Here is a 19,178-nt window from a genome sequence, read left to right as displayed (position 1 = left end):
ACTTGCCTCTTCTCCCAGACTCATGGAGGAAAAGGGAAGCACAGTTACTAAGGCCTGTCACTTCCAGTTAGGACTTGTAGGGAACTACCTAGAGACTCTGAGTGGGGTTAAGACAGGACCACACATTCTTTTTTTAAGATAGGGTCTCCCTGTAGCCCCATCTGTCTTGGAACTCACTATGTAGACCAAGCTGGCCTTCATCTCACAGAGATCTGCCTGCCTCTGCCTCCCAAGTGCTAGGATTAAAGGTGTGCCCAGCAGGACCACATTCCTGACCAACATACTGACCTTCTTCCTCTCAGGTGATGTGTGGTTGCTCTTCGGCTCAACTTCTATTTCCCGGTCACAGGTCAGAGGGTCTCGTCCTGGCACAGGCTTAACTCCACTACCAGGATCCTCCTCATTCGGTCTCCATCCACTCAGATTGACACCAGCAGCACACCAGAGCTGCAAGGACAGGGTTGTAGGGTCTAGGTGCACTGGCCCTCTGCTGGACTCTCAAGGGCTACAGCAATGGGACAACCTCCCTCCCCCATCTGCCCTGGAGGCTTCTGAGCAGGGTCCTGAGTGCTTACCTTCATGGTGGGGTCCTTTTCCACCAGAGGTCGGCAGTACACAGGGACAGGCACATTCTTCATCCGGGTGTCTTCCTGGCCTCCATTAGGGCTCAGCTGCAACAGAGCAGGAGGTAATGTGGTATCAGGTCAGGATAGACATTCACCCTTCAGAAGCCTGAGTCAGTTGTCTTTTAGCTTCTGGTATACAGTGCATTGGGCCTGGCTCTCCAGGCCCTCACAGCTACAGATTCATTTGGGCCAGACTGGGCATGGATGCCTTCCTGACCTCTTACCTGCATTATGACTCCTGCTCTGCACCTCTACTGTGCTGGGCCATCCTGCTGCCCCTCTCCCACCACACCCTACCCATACCTGGACACTGTCCTCTTCTCCAAGTACCTGCTTGTATTTGGCAGGCAAGCTCCACCCACAGGCCTGCAGCCTCCCATCATCATTGCGCACATGCTCTCGCACTTGGCGATATTGTTCACGCTTCTGCTCCCGCCGGGCAGAAGAGGTGCAGTCACTGGGTAAGAGGAACGAATGACAGGTTACATCTGTTCAAGGTGAGCAGCCTGTGTGAGGCTGGAGTGCCTACAGCCCATAGGCCTGCCTAGGAGAGTGTGCCATGCCTCAGAGCCCACCTGATCTGCCCTTGCCTTTTCTGGTCTATTGGGTACTCATCTGACAGAGGGTCACTTTCCCCCAAATGGTGTGTGATCGTGGGCTTAGGTCATTCCCAGCTCCTGCCCCTATCCCGGGGCCTGCATTGTTGCTGGGCATTGGAGCTTGGCTGGCAGCAGTTGCAATGCTGCCTAGGTAAGATTACCAGAGGTTTCTAACAAAGCTGGCCTGAAATGGGTCCTTGTGGCAGATGGTCAACCAAATATCTGGAGCAGTGCACAGAGTCCAAGGCCACACAGAATTAAGGATATTGTGGAGCCTAGCACAGCCCTGAGAAACTAAGAGAATGATCCCCAAGGAGTGCATCCTCTGCCAAGGGGAATCCAGAACCTTAGCACTGGCTCACCACTTGTTTTTGCTGGGGCCAGTGTACACAGGGAGGCTGTCATTCTGGATGCCTTGCCCAGTGCCCATTCCACAGTGCAGCAAGTTAAGAGTCTGTCCTCCAACTTTAGGGCCAGGAATGGAGTGGCCCTAGGATACCTGGCCCCTCCCCCTAGTAGGTCAGAGGAGAAAGAGGCTGGGGACACCCACTCATCAGGGAAGAATTCCAGGGGTCGGCTGCCGGCTGAGATCTGGTACATGGCGTGGCTGCGGCGTTGGCTGAAGCCGGTGGCGGTAGGTGACTTGTAGTGGATGTTTACCGATGGGTAGGAGCGCTTGGCAGGAGGGGGGCTAGAGGAGGAGCTGAAGAGACGGCTGAAGCTGCCATAGAGACATAGGGAGGTATGCCATGAGTGGAGCAGCAGTGGGCTGAGGGGAGCCACTTCCTCCCCAGAGTGCCACACTTACAATTGCCAGATAGTGGATTTCTTCTTTTCCTGGACAGACGGGTGCTCCCGGGATGCTCTGCAGGGGAGGGTGCAAGAGGGAATAAATGGCCCTTGGGGCCCTTTCCTGAGAACCCAAAGACCCACCCAACCTTCTAGGGGAGGAAGGTGTGGTAGAGAGTAGCTAACCTGCTGGCCTAAGATAACCCCACAACCCTGGTTCAGGAAGCATAACTCCAACCAGAGCCCCAAACTGGCTTTGAGATCCTGAAGAAAACAGCAGAAGGGCCCACCTGATCATCTCAGTCCACCGCACAGCCTCCTGCAGCTCCATCAGCCGTTCCTTGTACTGGTTGCGCTCCATGAGAACTCGAGCCATCTCTACTCTAGTGAAGCGGCGGCGCTGGGCCATGGGGATTTTGTCCTGTAGAGGGACGGGGTACATGTTTCCGTTGATTAGAGCCAGCAGGACAGTCTAGCATACCTGGCTTCCTTCTGAGGTGTCTGTCACCCAAGTGGGGGTTGTAGTAGGAAGATCTAAATGGGAGAAGTGATGATGGGAATGGCAAAGGAGAAGAGCAGGGAAGCCAGAATGGGGTCTGCCATATTCCTCCCCGAAACTGTGCTTTGAGCCTGAGCAGGATGGGCTTCAGAGAGTGGAGGAGGTGCATGAAGGGCAGGTTCTCCTTACATAGAACTTTGCCAGTGTACAAAGGAGCTAAGACATAGGTTGGCCAATCCATCTTACTCGAGGGGCCAAAATTCACCTTTGTAGTCTTTCCTAGATTATCATGAGGTGAGGGCTCCACAGCATGGGGAGAAAACCTCAATACATCCCCACATGACTGAGATGAGGGGTGAGGTAGGAGGGCTGCTGTGTTATCAAGGGCCTATCCTGTTTTGCTAAGGGAGGGCAAGTTATGCTGGTCCAGGCCTGATCTTGGGGAGTGGGAGGACATGCACTCTGGACTGGGCTACCCCTGCCTATGCTGCAGAGGGCTTTCTTCAGAACATGTCTGCTCCCAGCCTGAGAGGGTACAAGTGGCTGGTACTGCTGCTGTGGCCTCATTAAATGGCAGGAAAACCTACTAAGACTTCAGAAGGCATCACTGAGAATAGGGTAGAAAGGTGACCCTGCCTTAAGTCTAGGGTAGATCTGCTAAGGGATGATTCTGACAGCAAGTCATTGTCATGCACTGGGTTCAGAGGTCACAAGGGAAGGGTAAGGAAGGTGCAGGGCCCAGAAAAATTAGTAAATCCTGGGGAGCTCGCCATGCCCAGCCCACCCATGCCCACAGGTTAATAGTGGATATACCAATTCTGTACAGAGATAGCTGCTTACATCCTCCACCTCTTCTCTGGGCTCACGGCGGGCGATGACCGCCTCGGACTTGACTCTGCAAGATGTGGGAGGAAGCAGGCAGGGTAAGGGTCCTGCCAAACATGCCCCACACATGTGCTCCAAAGCCCAGACATCTGGCTGATCTAACCAAAGAGGAGATGAGGTGAGGTCTGAGACCAAGAGGGGTGAAGAGTGGGATCCTATTTGGAAGACAAGTTCTGAGCAGCTGGTTCCCACAGGCCCTCCCGACAATGCCTCTCCCATCTCAGAGGGGCTAGGATTAAGTTACAGGATGCCCAAAGACCATGTGATCTTGACCTTGGCTGATCAGAAGGCCATGGAGCAAAGGGTATGGGTTGCTGGAGTAGTCAGAGGTGCCTACTCAACCTCACATTCCTGAAGAACTGGGAAGATCCGTAGCTGAAGATAGCACTATTCCCATTAGGGCATATGCAGCAGGACCCTGAGCCTGGTCAGGGCACAGAGGGCTTGGGAGGGAAGAAGAGTGGGCAGACAATGGGCCATACCCAATGACTGGACCTGGAGCAGTGACCACACAAAGCTATTAGGGGAAGCAGGCAACTCTTGGATGTCACAGGTAGAGGCTAGATTGAGGACATACAGAGAAACCCAATATGAAGTCCAAGTTGTTGTTGTTTTTGTCTTTTTGATACAGGATCTCCCTGTAGCCACAACTAGCCTGGATTCAATATAGAGACCAGGTTGGCCTCGAACTCAAAGAGATCTGCCTGCCTCTGCCTCCTAAGTGCTGGGATTAAAGGCGTGTGCCACTACGCCTAGCTCCCCAAGTTTCTTGTGTTCGCACCTTTTTAGCTCTTCTTCCAGCTCTTTGATTCTGTTCTCCAGCTTCACTTTGGCTTGCCTGGCAGCTTCTAGCTCCCCCTTTAGCACCTCCTGCTCTCCAGAAAGTTGGTCAACCTTGGCAATGAGATCATTCTTCACCACATTCAAAGCATTTCTTTAAAAGACAGAAAGATGGGGGCATTACAAGGGCCCAGGCATATACTTTTGTCACAGAGCTTTCTGGTTTTTTTTGAGACAGAGCCTTGTTATAGAGCCCAAACTAGCCTCAAACAATCCTCCTGCCTCTGCCTTGTATCAGGAGTTCAGGACTGTGCCACCATTCCTGGCTGTGAAAGGGACTTTTAAAAGGAAGTTTTATTTATTTTTATTTTATGTGTATGTATGAAAGTGTACCATGTGCATGCAATGCCCATGGAGGCCAGAAGAAGGCATTGGATCTTTGGCACTAAAGTTATGGACAGCTGGGAGCTGCCATGAGGGTGCTAGGAAACAAACACCAGTGCTCTTAACTGCTGAACCATCTATCCAGCCCCTGTGATAGGGACTTTTAAGAGGTGTACCAACTTTCCCATCTTAGCAGGCACATCCTGGTCTAGAATCAAAACACCTGTCTGACTTGGTCATTGAATGTGGAGGTCATCCTGGCAATGGGCTTCTTACAATAAGCTTTCTGAAGGAATCACTCAGGAGTCCTGTGGGCTGCTCCCTCTACAGGTCCCAGTGGGCATCTAGCCCAAGGGTCTCTGGCATGGGTCATATGGAAGACTCTTACTTTGTCTCTAGAAGCTGTGAGTTCTCCAGCAGCAGGTTTCCCACTTCTTTGCCCATTCCTGAAATGAAAGGTGGGGAGGTTTTCTTTGAGTCCCTCCAGATGAACTCTGATACTGCTGCACCTGCATCTGCCCCAGAGTAAAGGAACAGGTGCCTTGTGGGTTGGTAGGAAGGGATGAGGGCCTGGTAATCCCACCTATAGGAAGGTTGGGTTGCAAAGGGAGGTTCAGTTAGACCTGGGGAGGTCCCTGGTCTCCTCTAAAGCCAACAGAAGGCCCCGCTCTTCCTTGGGCTCACATCCAGGAATATTCCTCATGGCTAGCCCCCAGCAGAAAGCCAAACTTCAAGCAGGGTCTGGTCCTTCCTCCCTTTTTGGCCTCTTCTTGGCCAAGAAGAGTGTAGCCACATCACCCCTTGTCCAAAGTTCTGCCCTGACCCCGGCTCTATGGTTTCCCCATGATGAACCAAGGCTTTTCAGCACCACCCACAGGTGAATAAATGTTGGCACTGTGGTGATAGGGGATAGAGATAACAGTAAAGCACTCAGAGAACACCTTTGGCCCAGGAGATGTGATGGCCTATTGCAGGTGCAGCCTACCATGAGGCTATGAGTGGGCCTGGTAGGACTTGGTCCTTACAGTAGTCAGGAAGAGTGGAGAGGGAGTAGAAGTGAGGACAGGCCTTTCTGTGAGGAGCTGACCCAGTTCTTCTGCCACCACATCCTACAGTAGATTCTCACATACTGAGTTTCTCTGCATTTAGGTCCCATAAGCCCCAAAGTACCAAATTTGGTCCCCAGATTAGTCTTCTCTCATTTTTGTAGTCTGAAACAGCAAAGGCATAGTGAGGTGCTGGTCACAGGTCAGCCTTCTGTCCATTCTGACCTCCTGTGCTTCAAACAAAGGCCTATCTTTCCCTGACAGGCTAAGAAGGAGCAGGGTCTGTTCTGAGCCTGTGGGGGCTCAGAGGCTGACAATGGTTTGTCTAGCTCAGAGGGAGGGGCCACCTCCCACCCCAGCTGAGACAGAATGGAGACAGCCTAGGCCTGAGGTAGCTGGAAAGCCTGTAGCCCCACTTATTTTGCCATCAGCCCACCATGAAGAACAAAGCAAACGGCTCATGAAGCATGAGATGTTGGATAGAGAAAAGAAGCCAGAAAGAGGGAAAACACACACTGAAGCAGGGCCTTAGCCTTACCAAAAAAATCATCGCGTACTGCGGGAACATCCCAGTCCCATAGGAGACGGGCAACAGGGCGGGAGGAGGGAGAAAAAAGAAGCGCGTTAAGCCAGTGTAGACAGCAAGGTTGAAGGTGTTTAGGGCCACTTCTGGCTGGGTTAGGGTTGGCAGTAGAGGGGTCAGGAGGCAGGATGGTCAGGGACTCCTGTGAAAGTGTATCTGTGGGCTGCATAGCAGATGGCTAGGCCAGAGTCACTGGTAGGGAATGAGTAACCTCTCATGTCCAAATGTGGGGCTGGAGGAGGACAGGTCAGAGGAAATCAAACAATGAGAAGCTGTGCTCAGGGGATTGGCTGCCACCGAACACACTAAGGGGCTACACATAGAGGAGTAGATGGGCCTCAGAGCTTCCTGTGCACAGCAAGACAGCTCAGCCTGGCTACCTGGTTGGTGGCTATACTAGACAGGGGCCTCATGGGATCCTTGACTTCTGGGGTGCATCCAATAAGGTGGATCAACTGTCTTATGTTCCTAGTGGCTCTGTAGAACCTCCAGAAATGGTCACTAGGCCTTCCCAGACTTGAAGAAGGGAGTTAGATATTAAGGGCCTGTCAGTGGGCAGTAGACCCAACTTTTGGGCAATAGCAGGCTGGGAGCAAAGCACAGGTCTGTAGGGACTGAGTAGCCTGGAGCAGCCAGACAGAAATCAGGGGTCAGTATGCACAGCCCTTGGTAATGGTCGGTGGCAGGGGAGAGTCCCACGTGTATGCCCCCCTGCTCCAGCTGCTCTCCACAGTGGGAAGAGGGGACCACACGGAGACAGACGGGAGAGATACACACCTGAGAACTCCCCTGGGTCGCATCCAGCGAAGCAGAGAGACGGGGAAAGAAGCAACAAAGGTCAATTGGTGACTGGAACCAACAAATAAATTCTTATTAAAGAAAAAGCAACAATGATTCAGCCATTCCCATATTGATGGACATGAAACAAAACACTTCAGCAGGTCCAGGGAGGCACATCCATGAGGACAGAAACCCTAAAGGGAGAGGCCAGAATGACATCCCTCCCTCTCCAAGGGGCCCAGAGTACCCAATTCTTGTTCAGCTCTTTCAGGAATCTGCAGTCTACACACTGATAGGCCAGCCCTCTAAAGACCTCAATGATTAACATCTATAACGAAAAAGGTGTGTGTGTGTGTGTGTGTGTGTTGGGGAGCAATGAATACCAAGGAGGTCCTCTCCAAGAAGGCTCCCCAGAATGAACAAGCTGCGCTGGTAGTGCACTGTGCTGGTAGATTTGTACCTGGAGCTGGACCCGGTTCTCCTGGTCAACCCAGTACTTACAGGAGATGGGGGAAGAGGATATGATCTCAAGTGAGGGCCAAGAAAAGGCCAAGAAGGGAGAAAGGACCCTACTGTGAAGAGGAGAAAATGAATAAAAAAGCAGTGTGGGACTGGAGAGCATGGGATGGTATGAGCAGACCTCACTTGGGTAAATGCCTCTCCAGTGCAGATTGTTGGAAAAAATGGAACTTGGGCAGAAAAACTTTTTTCACTAATAAGTTTCAAGAACTAATTATGCTCTACTTGTATACTTCCCAATGAAGAAAAGCAGCATGAAAACCCACTTGATTTGTATAACAAAATACCATTGTTATAGAAATTCAAATAATAAAGCAGTATACCAGCAGTGGTACCCCCTTGCTAATCCCTACTTCCTGTGGCATCTGGTATCTTCCTCCTCACACTTTTCTATATGAATATCTCACACTACCCATCCTCCTTGGCAGGCAATGTGGTATCAGGGGACTCCAAGCACCTCTAGTGCTTTGCACCACTGCTGTTCACCACCCATTCTTGTCGCACACAGGGCACTCACCATTCTATGTGAGCATCCAGGACACATAGATGTAGATCTGCCAGAGACCCTATGGTCCATCCCTATCCAGCTACCTACTCCATGGGTGCTGCCTCACACCTCTGATAAGAGTCCTGTACCACCTATCACTAGCCCAGTGGAACAGTGCCAGCTCCCTGCTTGCTCTACATCAGTCTCTGCTATCTTCTCTCCTGTCAATCTTTCAGGGAAAAGGAATTGCATTTTCTCATTATTCTAAGTTCCGGAGCATTTTTTTTTTTTTTTTTTTTTTTTTTTTTTTTTTTCCCAAGACAGAACCTCCCTGTAGCCCCAGTTGGCCTGGTCTGGAACTCACTATATAGACCAGGACAGCCTTGATCTTACAGAGATATGCCTGCCTATGCCTCCAGAATGCTGGGATTAAAGGTGTGAGCTATCATGCCCAGCTGAGTGTTTTTTTGCACAGGTTTAAGGTATCATCTGTGAATTTCTATTTTATGTTCTACTCTGTTGTACTTGATTTACTTGAATGGTAAAGATCCCACACATATACACACTTTCTTGTTCTTTCTTTTTTGTTCTGGGTAGTAGGAATCAAATCCAGTGCTCTACCACTGAGTTGCAGCCCGTTCACACACATACATCTAGTTCTTACAGTCACACCTGGGAAATTTTCTTTGATGGTTCTGAAATTTACTTCTGTAAATGGTATGGTCTGAGGCACACTCATACCATAAAAGGGTATGGGGTCAAGTTAATTTTCATTCAAACATCTGTTTCTAGACATCCAGGGCTGGTCACTACATGAGGGAAGTCTTCTAGAGAAGGAATGAAACTGACTCCCAAACAGCAGAATGGCAAGGGTCAGGTCTGCTTGTCAGAATTTAGATTCCCCAAAGTGATGCAAAGGAGTTCACTTGACTTCTCTGAGCCTCAATTTTCTCACCTGTACATGGGAAGCATAATCCGCTTAGGGTGTATGGTGTGAAATTTACAGCAAACAGCATAAGCAGAGGCTGGCATGGCACTTACTACCCTTCAAACATCCATTCTGCAATGCACATTTTCCTCATCTTAGCATTTTTTAAGTTGTGCGAATGTGTGTATGTGGTGCGGGTGGTGTCTTAAACAATCACGTTATGTTATAGTTTAGCATTCACTATGTAGAACAGGCTGGCCTCGATCTCACAGAGATCTGCCTGTTCTTTCTTTTTTGTTCTGGGTAGTAGGAATCAAATCCAGTGCTCTACCACTGAGTTGCAGCCCGTTCACACACATACATCTAGTTCTTACAGTCACACCTGGGAAATTTTCTTTGATGGTTCTGAAATTTACTTCTGTAAATGGTATGGTCTGAGGCACACTCATACCATAAAAGGGTATGGGGTCAAGTTAATTTTCATTCAAACATCTGTTTCTAGACATCCAGGGCTGGTCACTACATGAGGGAAGTCTTCTAGAGAAGGAATGAAACTGACTCCCAAACAGCAGAATGGCAAGGGTCAGGTCTGCTTGTCAGAATTTAGATTCCCCAAAGTGATGCAAAGGAGTTCACTTGACTTCTCTGAGCCTCAATTTTCTCACCTGTACATGGGAAGCATAATCCGCTTAGGGTGTATGGTGTGAAATTTACAGCAAACAGCATAAGCAGAGGCTGGCATGGCACTTACTACCCTTCAAACATCCATTCTGCAATGCACATTTTCCTCATCTTAGCATTTTTTAAGTTGTGCGAATGTGTGTATGTGGTGCGGGTGGTGTCTTAAACAATCACGTTATGTTATAGTTTAGCATTCACTATGTAGAACAGGCTGGCCTCGATCTCACAGAGATCTGCCTGCCTCTGCCTCCCAAGTGCTGGAACTAAAGGCATGTGCCACCATGCCCAGTTGCAGAGTTTCTTAAAACAGTGTATGCTTCTGGAGTCTTATTTGATGGATACAGTGTACAGGCCAGGGCAGAATCCTGTACTTCCTTCACTGTTGAGATACACAAAGCTGAAAGCCAAGCATCCAGAGGAGAGGCTCACCACTGCTATCCCAGCTGATGAACTGAAGAATCATTTACCTAGTTGCTTAGACAGAGCATATGTATTTGTAAGAATACAGCATCTCTCCCTCTCTCCCCTGAGTAAGATGCTCACAGAGCTGAGATGGGTCTCTGTAGTCACACAAGTTGTTTAGGTGTGCTGCTCACTGTATCGTGCTCTCTTCACACGCTATCTCCAAAAACACACACAAGTGGCTGTTGCCATAGGCTGGGAGGGCTCTGAGGTGGGAGTCTAGGCAGAGGAGACAGATCCCACCTCATTCCTCCAGAACTTGGTTACCACAGCAGGCCCATTTCTGCATTGTACCCACAGATTATAAGTAGTGAGTACTGCCTGAGCTTCTTAGGGTCCACTGACTTTCACATCCCCATGATGAAAGGTTCTGGAATGCTTAACCACACCAAGAATAGGTCTCATTGCAACCTGAGTTCAGGGTGGCATTATCCTGCAGCTCTGGTATAGCAGAGCTGCAGATGATAGGGAAAAGCACATCTTTGTTGTGGTAGGAAAAGAAGATTCTGATGATACCCAATTCGCCAGAACAAAGACACTCCATCTTTCTATGGAGACTTCTATGAAGACGTGCTACCAGTTGCCCTGAGATATGATGGGCAGCTTCTACACCTGAAGCCCTGGTCTGTCTGATGGAAGTACTGGATTCCAACTAAGTTTCACTAATGTACTACTTCTAGTCCTCTGCTTACCACTCAATATTTGTGAAGATTCTTCATGGAAGTGACATTTGAGGAAAGTAGTTACACTGAGAAAGCACGATAACAGCCAGGGCTATGTAGGTAGCTGCCGCAGGAGACAGCTCAGCAGCTAGGGCTACACCACAGAAAGACTATATAGCACCACTGTCTGGTAAATAAACTGCTGGAGTCTGGTCATCTTGCAGAGCTACTGAAGGTTAAGTGCTGAGAAGCATACTTTCCAACAGCCAAGAGTGAAAGTGCCCAAGCAATTTTCTCCTAGATAAGCTATTTTATATTAGAGGGAAGCTTATTAAGATGCAGGATGTTCCAAGGCAACTCAATACTTGAGGAAATCCCTAAAACTCAACCAGATACACTAGGCCCCTTCATCCTCCAGCATATATAAGTCCAGAAAGACTGCTGAGAGATCAGACCAGCTGCCTAGAAAGGGCAGGTAATCCAAGTTGTCTAGAAGACTGTCAATCAAGCTGAGCAGACTCAACTAGGAGAGGCTCACATCAGTCAAGACACCTGGAAGAAGCAGAGACCAGCAGAGCTGCTTGGAAGAGACTTTCTCCAACCTGCTGCACTGCCTGCAAGTTCTGTAGTATGCTCCAGGCTTCCAGCTAAGGTGCTAAGGTACGATTTTAGTAATGCCGATGTCTTTGAGTCATTTCTGCTTCTGTAACCTTTCACCTATAATCCTATAAGTAACCCCAATAAACTCATTGGTTTTTGAAACCAGTTGGATTTTGATGGGCTTTTTATTTTGGCCTGTCATTGCTTCCCTACCTAGGGTTCATAGATGTTCATGTCTTCCCAGGAATAGTGTCAGACAATATCAAGTGCATCAGCAGGTGACAATGAATTCCAGTCATCTACACAACAGGAAACCACTCAGTCACAGGGATAGAGCCAGAAGACACAATGAAAGAAGCCGCACAGTCGATTTACTGATAGCAAATATCCACAAAAGGCAAGTCTATAGAGGGATGGGCCTGAGGAGACTAGGGGACTGCTTACTGGGGACAATGTCCTCTTGAAGGCAATAATGTTTTTAAATTATTTGGTAATGGTCACATAATTCTACATGCTGAAAGTCACTTACACTTTCAATGGGTGAACAACTCAATAAAGCTATTAAAATCTATCAGGGCTGCTGTTCTGGGGAAAACTGGGTCTGAGCCTCAGCAATGTCTTTCACCTGTTAACTAGGGACATTGAGTAGCACATAGCCACCTGGAGGTGCAGGGAGCTCAAAAAGTAACTGTACATAAAATGACAGCTCAGATCTCACAGTGACTAAATTGAGGAATCAAATCCTGTCACACATCACAGTACCTATAGCTATGGGCAGATTCCTCATCAGTCCTTTCCCTATGTTCCATCTCTCATCCCTCACATTCTGACATCTAATTGTACCTCCAAATTCCCCATGCTCAGGCAGCACATCCAGTCAGAGCAAGATGCTCTCCACATCAGAGTTCCTTAGGTGAAGACTTGTATCTTTCTAGAAAATTCTCAAAAACTGAAAAAAAGAAGCCACTATCAGCTATTGTGGGGAACTCTGGTACACATAAGACTGGAGGACCCGAAATTTGCCTGTTTGCAGCCATAGGACCAGCTGCACAAGCTCACACCTGGCTACCACAGGCAACTCACAAACCAACTCCTGTGTTCCCATGTGTCTGAACTTGTCAACCCTTCAACTTGGTGAGGGTGTTGACCCCTTGAGTGTGAAGTGGCTGCCCTGGCTAGAGCTGCTGTTCCCTGTGAAGCAATGAGAGGAAACAGCAGAGTTCTGTGGCAACCTGCTTCAAACTGGTTAAGGAGGCCTGGGGGGAGACACCTGTCCCTTCGCCCAGGAAGCAGGAATGGGTGTCTCCGGTAGGTGCTGGTATTGGCTGGCCAAAACCCAGAGCTCTACTCCCAGTACTTCACTGTCCATAAGGGACACCCAGGGGGCAGCAAATTGTCCACAGGAGGAGGGTGCCAGGAGCTCAGCTCCATGCTGCCATCCTTCTCATTCTCCTCTCAGAGCAAAAGCCCTGGCATCCAGTCACACTTCTGAAACACCTCAAGAAAGCAGACTACTGGGAGGAGGTTTGACGTAGAACAGGAAGTACCAAGGGCATAGGGCTTTCCTGGGGTGATAATACACTCTGAACTTAGTGCTGCCAGCCATATGACACCAAGAGTAGATTAAAAATTATGAACTGACCGGACGTGATAGCACATGCCTTTTTCAGTCTCAGCACTTGGGAGACAGAGGCAGACAGATCTCTGTGAGTTCAAGACCAGCCTGATCTAGAGTGAGTTCCAGGCCAGCTGGGGCTACAAGGAGACCCTGTCTCAAAAAGACAAAAAAAAAAAAAAAAAAAAAAAAAAAAAAAAAAAAATCATGAACTGTAGCCTTTGGGGAACAATTTTACAGAATGAGGATTTACCTTAATCAGATTATAAAATCAAAGTTCCTAGCCCAAAGAGGCATAGAACTTTCTCTTCATTGAGAACCTGAGTGTCAGAGTCATGGGTGGCAGCTTATGTTTACCTAGGAGGTCAGCTCCCTCGTCCACATCCCCAATGACCTCAGACCCTGCTGTAGACAGCTCGTGGTACAGGGAATCGGTGTTGATGCCAAAAGCTTTGTTCACAATTCCTTGAGTCGGGCTGTTGGGACATACACAGAAAAGGTAGTTAGGGGCAGCATTTACTGCTGCAGCTCCTGGTAGTGCTCCCTCTGCACTCCAAGCTTGTATTTAAGGTTTGCATCTGAATGTCTCCAAAGGCCCAGGTGCTAAAGGCTTGGCCCCTTGCCTGTGATGCAAACTTAGCAAGTGAGGCTTAATGGGAAGAAGTCACAGAGGGTATTAACTTAAATAATATGACCCTAGCCCTTCCATTTCTGGGATGCCATGAAGGACCCTCTGCCACTTGCTTCCCCCATGATGTACTGTGTTGCCATAGGCCCAAAAGCTAAAGGGATGAAGACTCAAGTCCTGAAACCTTTGAAACTAGGAATCAAAATAAACCTTTCCTATTTCTAAATAAATAATTTCAAAATAGGAAACTGACTGATACAGCTGTTCAAGAACAACCCTGTACTGAGGCACAGGCATGTTTCGGATATGACACCCCTACCAAAGGCATCAATTCATGAATACTGAACCCCTGACCTAGGGTCTGGCTAAGTGAGTACCTGCTTCCTGTGCGGTCCATTCGAGTCTCTGGACACACGTCCAGCTCTGGGGTGGAGTCGATAATGTCCTGAACATCAGACCACTCGTCACTGCTGCCCATGCCTAGTACAGAGCACAGGAAACTTGGAGTCAGGGGACAGCCTGATAACTTAAGCCTTACTCGCTCAGGCCCTCTGGACTTGTACCTATTGATCCCATATTAGGTCTCACTAGATATGACTGTCAAAAAAGGCAGTCCCCATTGGATCCTGTGTCTCAGTGAACCATCACCTGGGCCTTCCTTGTGATCAATTACACAGGAACAGGCCAATATCCTCTTTGTCTTCTCTTTAGGTATGTATGGCTGAGGGGAAGACTATTCCCTCCCTGTGTGACAGCATTTGAAGACTGGGTCTTTTAATTCTGCTTTTGTTTGAGACAGGGTCTCATATACCCTACACTGGCCTTGAACTCCTGATCCTCTTGCTTCCATCTCCCAACTGCTAGGATTATATGTATGTGCTACCATGTCAAAATAAGGTCAGTGGGGTGGCTCACCCCACTGAATTGGGGTCTTTATTCGATTAGGACACAGACACACAGGTGGACATGTAAAGAAACAGGGAGGTACTCCTCTGTAAGCCTGGGAGGAAGACCTCACCTCAGGAGAGAGTAACCCTTCTTGTACATTGGTCCATGTTTTTTTTTTTTGGTTTTTTGCCTCTAGGACAGTTCTCTAAACTGTCCACATGAGATACTTGTTATGGAAGCCTGAGCTAACTAGCGTATTTGTCCAAAGTAAAACCCAAAGAGGAAGAGATACTTCCCTGGTATGGTCTACCCATACTGGTGGTGGTAGACAGCAGGTATGTGACCCTCTCCAGGGATGGGATGGGTTGGTGGATCACTGTGCAGAGTGCATACCAATGCTGACGTTCCGCATCTCTTGGGTGACCTGGACCTCCATGTTGCGGCTATTACGCTTCTCTTGGGCCCGCTTGTTGTTTTTTGTGCCACCACCATAGTCCCCCAGGGGCTGCAGGCTCTCGTTGAGTGGAGTGACGGCTGCTGAGGGCACGGAAGATGTGGGTGTATTGGACTTGGTACCTGTGGTGCTGGGTGTGGCAGCTGCCGAGGACTGGCCTGACTCAGACATCTCATCGTTTGGACACTAGAGCCAAACACAGGAAGGAGGAAACATGTCACCACAGGCCATGGTGCTAGTTACAGGGGTTGAGGCCCCATGGTTCTGTTTCTCTGCCATGTGGCTACCATCAAATACTGTGTCTACCTGCAGGGACAGGAATCCTTCCTTGGCCTAGTTACTCCTGAGTGATGATGACACTAACCTGCAGCTGCCTCTGGCTTTCCAGAAGCAACCATCACCTCATTGAATGGGACTTTCAGGTCATACCTTCCATAGGACACTCCAAAGTAATCATGACTGATGGTGTGCTATACAGAGGACATAGTGGATATGATGGATAACCTGTGCAGTTGGAGGCTGGTCAGAAACCAGTGGCAACCTAGCGTGGGACAAAGGACTCTACCTGGGAACAAGAAAGTTGGCACATGGCATGGAGTGACCAGGCTGTACCATGCATCGGGCTACTTTACCATTCCTCCCTGACACTAACTCTAGTGCATGCATGCTTGACCCTGGCTTAGTTTTAGAAGCAGGGAGGAGCTACAGGGCTTTCCCAACTCTGTGGCTGGGATCTCCATTAAGCAGATACTAAGTACTTCTTTCTCACCTCACCTGACTCGAATCTTGTGAGGGAAGAAAGAATTCAAAAGAGTATGGAACAGGAAAAAAAAAAAACCATTCTTTTCCTGTTGTCTTTCCTGATAAAAATGTTGGGCAATCTCAATAAAAATAGCCCCCAAACATTCTTCTATTAAGTAATATTGGCAAATGTACATGCTACATGACCCTGAACAGATGCTCTAGTCATTCCAGGCACCCTAAGGAGGAGCTGGACTTTGGATCCTGTGGTTTCCTTCCCTCACAGTCCAGGAGGGAATGGTTTGGAAAGATCAAAGAGGCTGATTAGACATCTCACACAGGCACTGCACTAGGTTCTAGGGTGCTCCTGAAAGAAGTCATGCATTCAGAGGAGTGTTTTGCTGGTGAGGATATTTGCCAGGGCGAAGTGGAGAGACATGTGTGTGGTTCTGTGTAGAGCTGGGCAAATACAAAGATGTGAACTGAGAATTGCACCTCTGGGTCCCAGAGGTCAGAGCTGGTTCTATGGGTACCTTTACCCAACTCACTGGGTTACTGCCAGGCCTCAGCATGAGCCTTTTGGTACTGGACACTGCTACGTCTTCAGAGGACAGGGTTTTGATTTCATCTACCAGGTTCCAGAATTTTTACAAGTAATCTCAAAATTCCTTATCTTCTCAACTAGGGGCAACTGCTCCCCAGAGAATGCTTGGCAAAGGGGGAGAGTTTTGTTGTCAGAACTACAGAGGGTGCTCTTTTGGAATTGAGTGAGGGAAGGTCAAGGATGCTGCTCTGTACTCTATAGTACCCAGGATGGCCCACAGCCAAGGACAATCCACTCCTAGCCAGCTGTGCTGAGGTGAGGACCCTTAAACAATGCCAGCTATCTTGGAAATGGTTCCGTGTGTCTTTTTTTGCCTGCATGTGCTAGGTAAGATCTGTGCCTCTGAGCTGCCCTCTCAGCCCCTGAATTAGTTATTCTAACACCATTTGTTGACTTTCCTTTATCTGGAATCATGCTGATAAACTTGCTAAAGTCAGTGTATGAATGGCTTTGCTGCCTGAAACTGTATTCACGGTAGTCACTGCCCCTCTTTAGGACGGTGTAACGTATCTTAAATACTAGTCTTTAAATTTTTTCTTTTTCTTTTTGTTTGGAGACAGGGTTTCCCTGTAGCTCCAACTGTCCTGAATTCACTAGGTAGATCAGGCTGGCCTTGAACTCACAAAGATCTGCCTGCCTCTGCCTCCTGCTGGGATTAAAGGCATGCACCACCATACCCGGGCAGAAATAGTTCTGTTTTAACAGTCTAGAATTGGGGTTGGATCCAGTTTCTTCCCTACTTCACAGCCCCCTGACTGTTGAAAGAGGTGAGAAAGGTTCACACTGAGGCTTTGGGATGTGGTTCTCAAAAGATCTATGCCTGTCCCTTATTAGAGGTACCCAGGTGAAGCATCTGATGCCAGCCAGCAGAGGGCAAACAGGGGAACTCTATGCAGGCCAGGCAGAAGTTGGGGCATGATGAGTCATATTCATTTTCAGACCACCTTTCTCAGTGGTCATCTTTTCCTGCCTGTTGTGACCCTGTGGTCATTATGGAGTATTCTACCCCTGGCTTTGCCACCCCCAGTGCCCCAGCTCTGTTATCCTATAGGGCCACCACTTACCCAGGGGAACATGCCCTCTGGCCACCACTTACCTAGGGCAAACCTCTCAACCTCCTAAACATCAACGGGGAGCAGTGACCTCCAAATGTATTGCAAAGAACCCACACTCTTAGCGGTCATTCCTCACCATGAGTAGGCACAACTGTTTGGTTAAAACACTACAGTACATAAAAACAAAAACAAAACAAAACAAAAAACAAAACAAAAATTAAGAAATTAGAAAAATCTGAAAACTTGGAGCATGAAATAAAAAGAACTTAAACATAATTACTTTTTAAAAATAAGAAAAATCGAACAAAACACACGACAAATCAAAACATAAAACACAATGGTTTATGGAGAGAAAAACAGTTTTAGACAATGTAGTAGAGACAGAAAAAACATGGTGAGAAGAAAAGCTGATCCAGTAGTCCTGAGCAGGTGTGTGGAGCTAGGGCAGGTCAGGCACAGGTTCCCTATGGTATTATGAGGCTCCTGAGGTATCTCCTAATGCTTAAGATGCCTGGTGTGAGAGCAAGCAAGTGAACAAGCAAGTGTGAAAAGCTGGCATAATTGCAAGGCCACACCTAGAGAGTAAGCAATAGCTGAGTTCCTGTGGGTCTCACTGCCTTCTTCCTAGGGCACAAACACTGGCAGAACAGTTAGATAGGTCACCAGCACCCCTGTGTTTCAAAGACACACTTATTGCCTAGAACAAGAGCAGAAGCAGCAGGTCACTTTTGGACAGAGCTGGCAGCATACAACACCCCTTGTAGGCAAGCAAGACACAGGCTTAGAAGCTGAGAGGAGCAGGAGGAAATATCAGAAGCCCTTGACACTAAATCAACTAAGTCTAGGTTCAGGGGCTTGGCCTGTGGATATGTCCCCCAGTTGCCTTTATGGGGAACCTTTCACCAGACTCAGGATCACCTCCTCCCCAGTCACCCTTATCTGGCAATGTGTTGCAGCTGCCTTCTAGGCAGTCTGAGAACACACATGTGCAGCAAGTGACTGAATGAATGACCTGAGGTGGTCTTTTCTGGGCTCATGTGTTTGGAGTTCATATCTGGGGAAATGTAGTATCTGCCTTCTCAGCTGTGGCTGAGGATCTATGACCAGAGACAAGTGAAAAAGAGCCCAGGGTAAGAGCCTGGACTCACAGGCCACATAGACCAATAAGGGTCCACTTTGACACCCACATCTCCTGACACCCTAGCTCTGTTTCTCCACCTTTATCCCATGTCAGAGGAGGGTGAACTAACCCAGGGAAAGCAACAGAGACTGGAATCCCTTGAAAGGACATGGGACACCAGTAGTTGGGGGACCCTCACTACACACATGGCTACAAAACCTGGTAGCTGGAGCTGGATTGCAGCTGGCTGAGGTCACTCAGGTGCCAGTGGTCCCCCGCAGGCATGAGCTTTCCCCCCATCTGTGCACGTACCATACCGTCGGCTAGGGGGAAGACATTCAGAGAGGTAGGGCGCTCCTTTCTGCTGCATGGGAAGGAGAGAAGGACAGGAAGTAGATGGTTAGATAGTGCTATGAGAGAACCTGAGCCCATTTCTTGGCAGAGACACTGGTGGATGACAATGCTTAAAGTGACACCCTGTTCTCAGCTGCTAAGCAGCTATTTCCATATATCTGAAAACTGACCCTTAATTAGGACCCATGTATCTTCCCTTTCTATCATGCTCCAATTTAACATTTTTAATTAGTTCAATTTTATACAGAAATGCACTGTATCAGCACTAGCAATCCCACAGCCACACCAATGACAAGACCTTTAGCATCAAGGCTAGCAATGATCAATGGCCTTAAGCGGTAACATGTACGTATGTATGTATGTATGTATGTATGTATGTATGTATGTATATATTTACTTAATTACGTAT

General features: G+C 48.4%; 1 protein-coding gene across 17 annotated transcripts in view; it reads right to left on the bottom strand.

Moving 5' to 3' along the window:
• Mapk8ip3 (mitogen-activated protein kinase 8 interacting protein 3) overlaps positions 1-19,178 on the bottom strand; it is a 46,367-nt gene that overhangs the window by 5,813 nt on the left and 21,376 nt on the right. For 4 of the 17 annotated variants that reach the window (XM_008856194.3, XM_029557730.1, XM_029557731.1 and 1 more), the window contains 15 exons: positions 18,635-18,779; positions 14,835-15,081; positions 13,931-14,033; positions 13,283-13,401; positions 6,969-6,980; positions 6,147-6,164; positions 4,951-5,008; positions 4,180-4,332; positions 3,327-3,408; positions 2,305-2,435; positions 2,034-2,090; positions 1,776-1,946; positions 957-1,083; positions 576-671; positions 289-447 (listed from right to left, as the gene is read on the bottom strand). In XM_008856194.3, coding sequence (XP_008854416.1) covers positions 289-447; positions 576-671; positions 957-1,083; positions 1,776-1,946; positions 2,034-2,090; positions 2,305-2,435; positions 3,327-3,408; positions 4,180-4,332; positions 4,951-5,008; positions 6,147-6,164; positions 6,969-6,980; positions 13,283-13,401; positions 13,931-14,033; positions 14,835-15,081; positions 18,635-18,779 — 1,678 coding nt within the window. Of the gene's footprint in view, positions 1-288; positions 448-575; positions 672-956; positions 1,084-1,775; positions 1,947-2,033; positions 2,091-2,304; positions 2,436-3,326; positions 3,409-4,179; positions 4,333-4,950; positions 5,009-6,146; positions 6,165-6,968; positions 6,981-13,282; positions 13,402-13,930; positions 14,034-14,834; positions 15,082-17,336; positions 17,463-18,634; positions 18,780-19,178 lie in introns of those variants that run through there. The other 13 variants (XM_008856192.3, XM_008856195.3, XM_008856199.3 and 10 more) reach the window with 10 other exon arrangements.

Source organism: Nannospalax galili, unplaced genomic scaffold (assembly GCF_000622305.1).
Source record: "Nannospalax galili isolate Female #2095 unplaced genomic scaffold, S.galili_v1.0 scaffold668, whole genome shotgun sequence".
Classification (NCBI taxonomy): domain Eukaryota; kingdom Metazoa; phylum Chordata; class Mammalia; order Rodentia; family Spalacidae; genus Nannospalax; species Nannospalax galili.
Note: the sequence above shows the minus strand (reverse complement) of the source record. Positions and strands in the feature narration are given on the sequence as shown.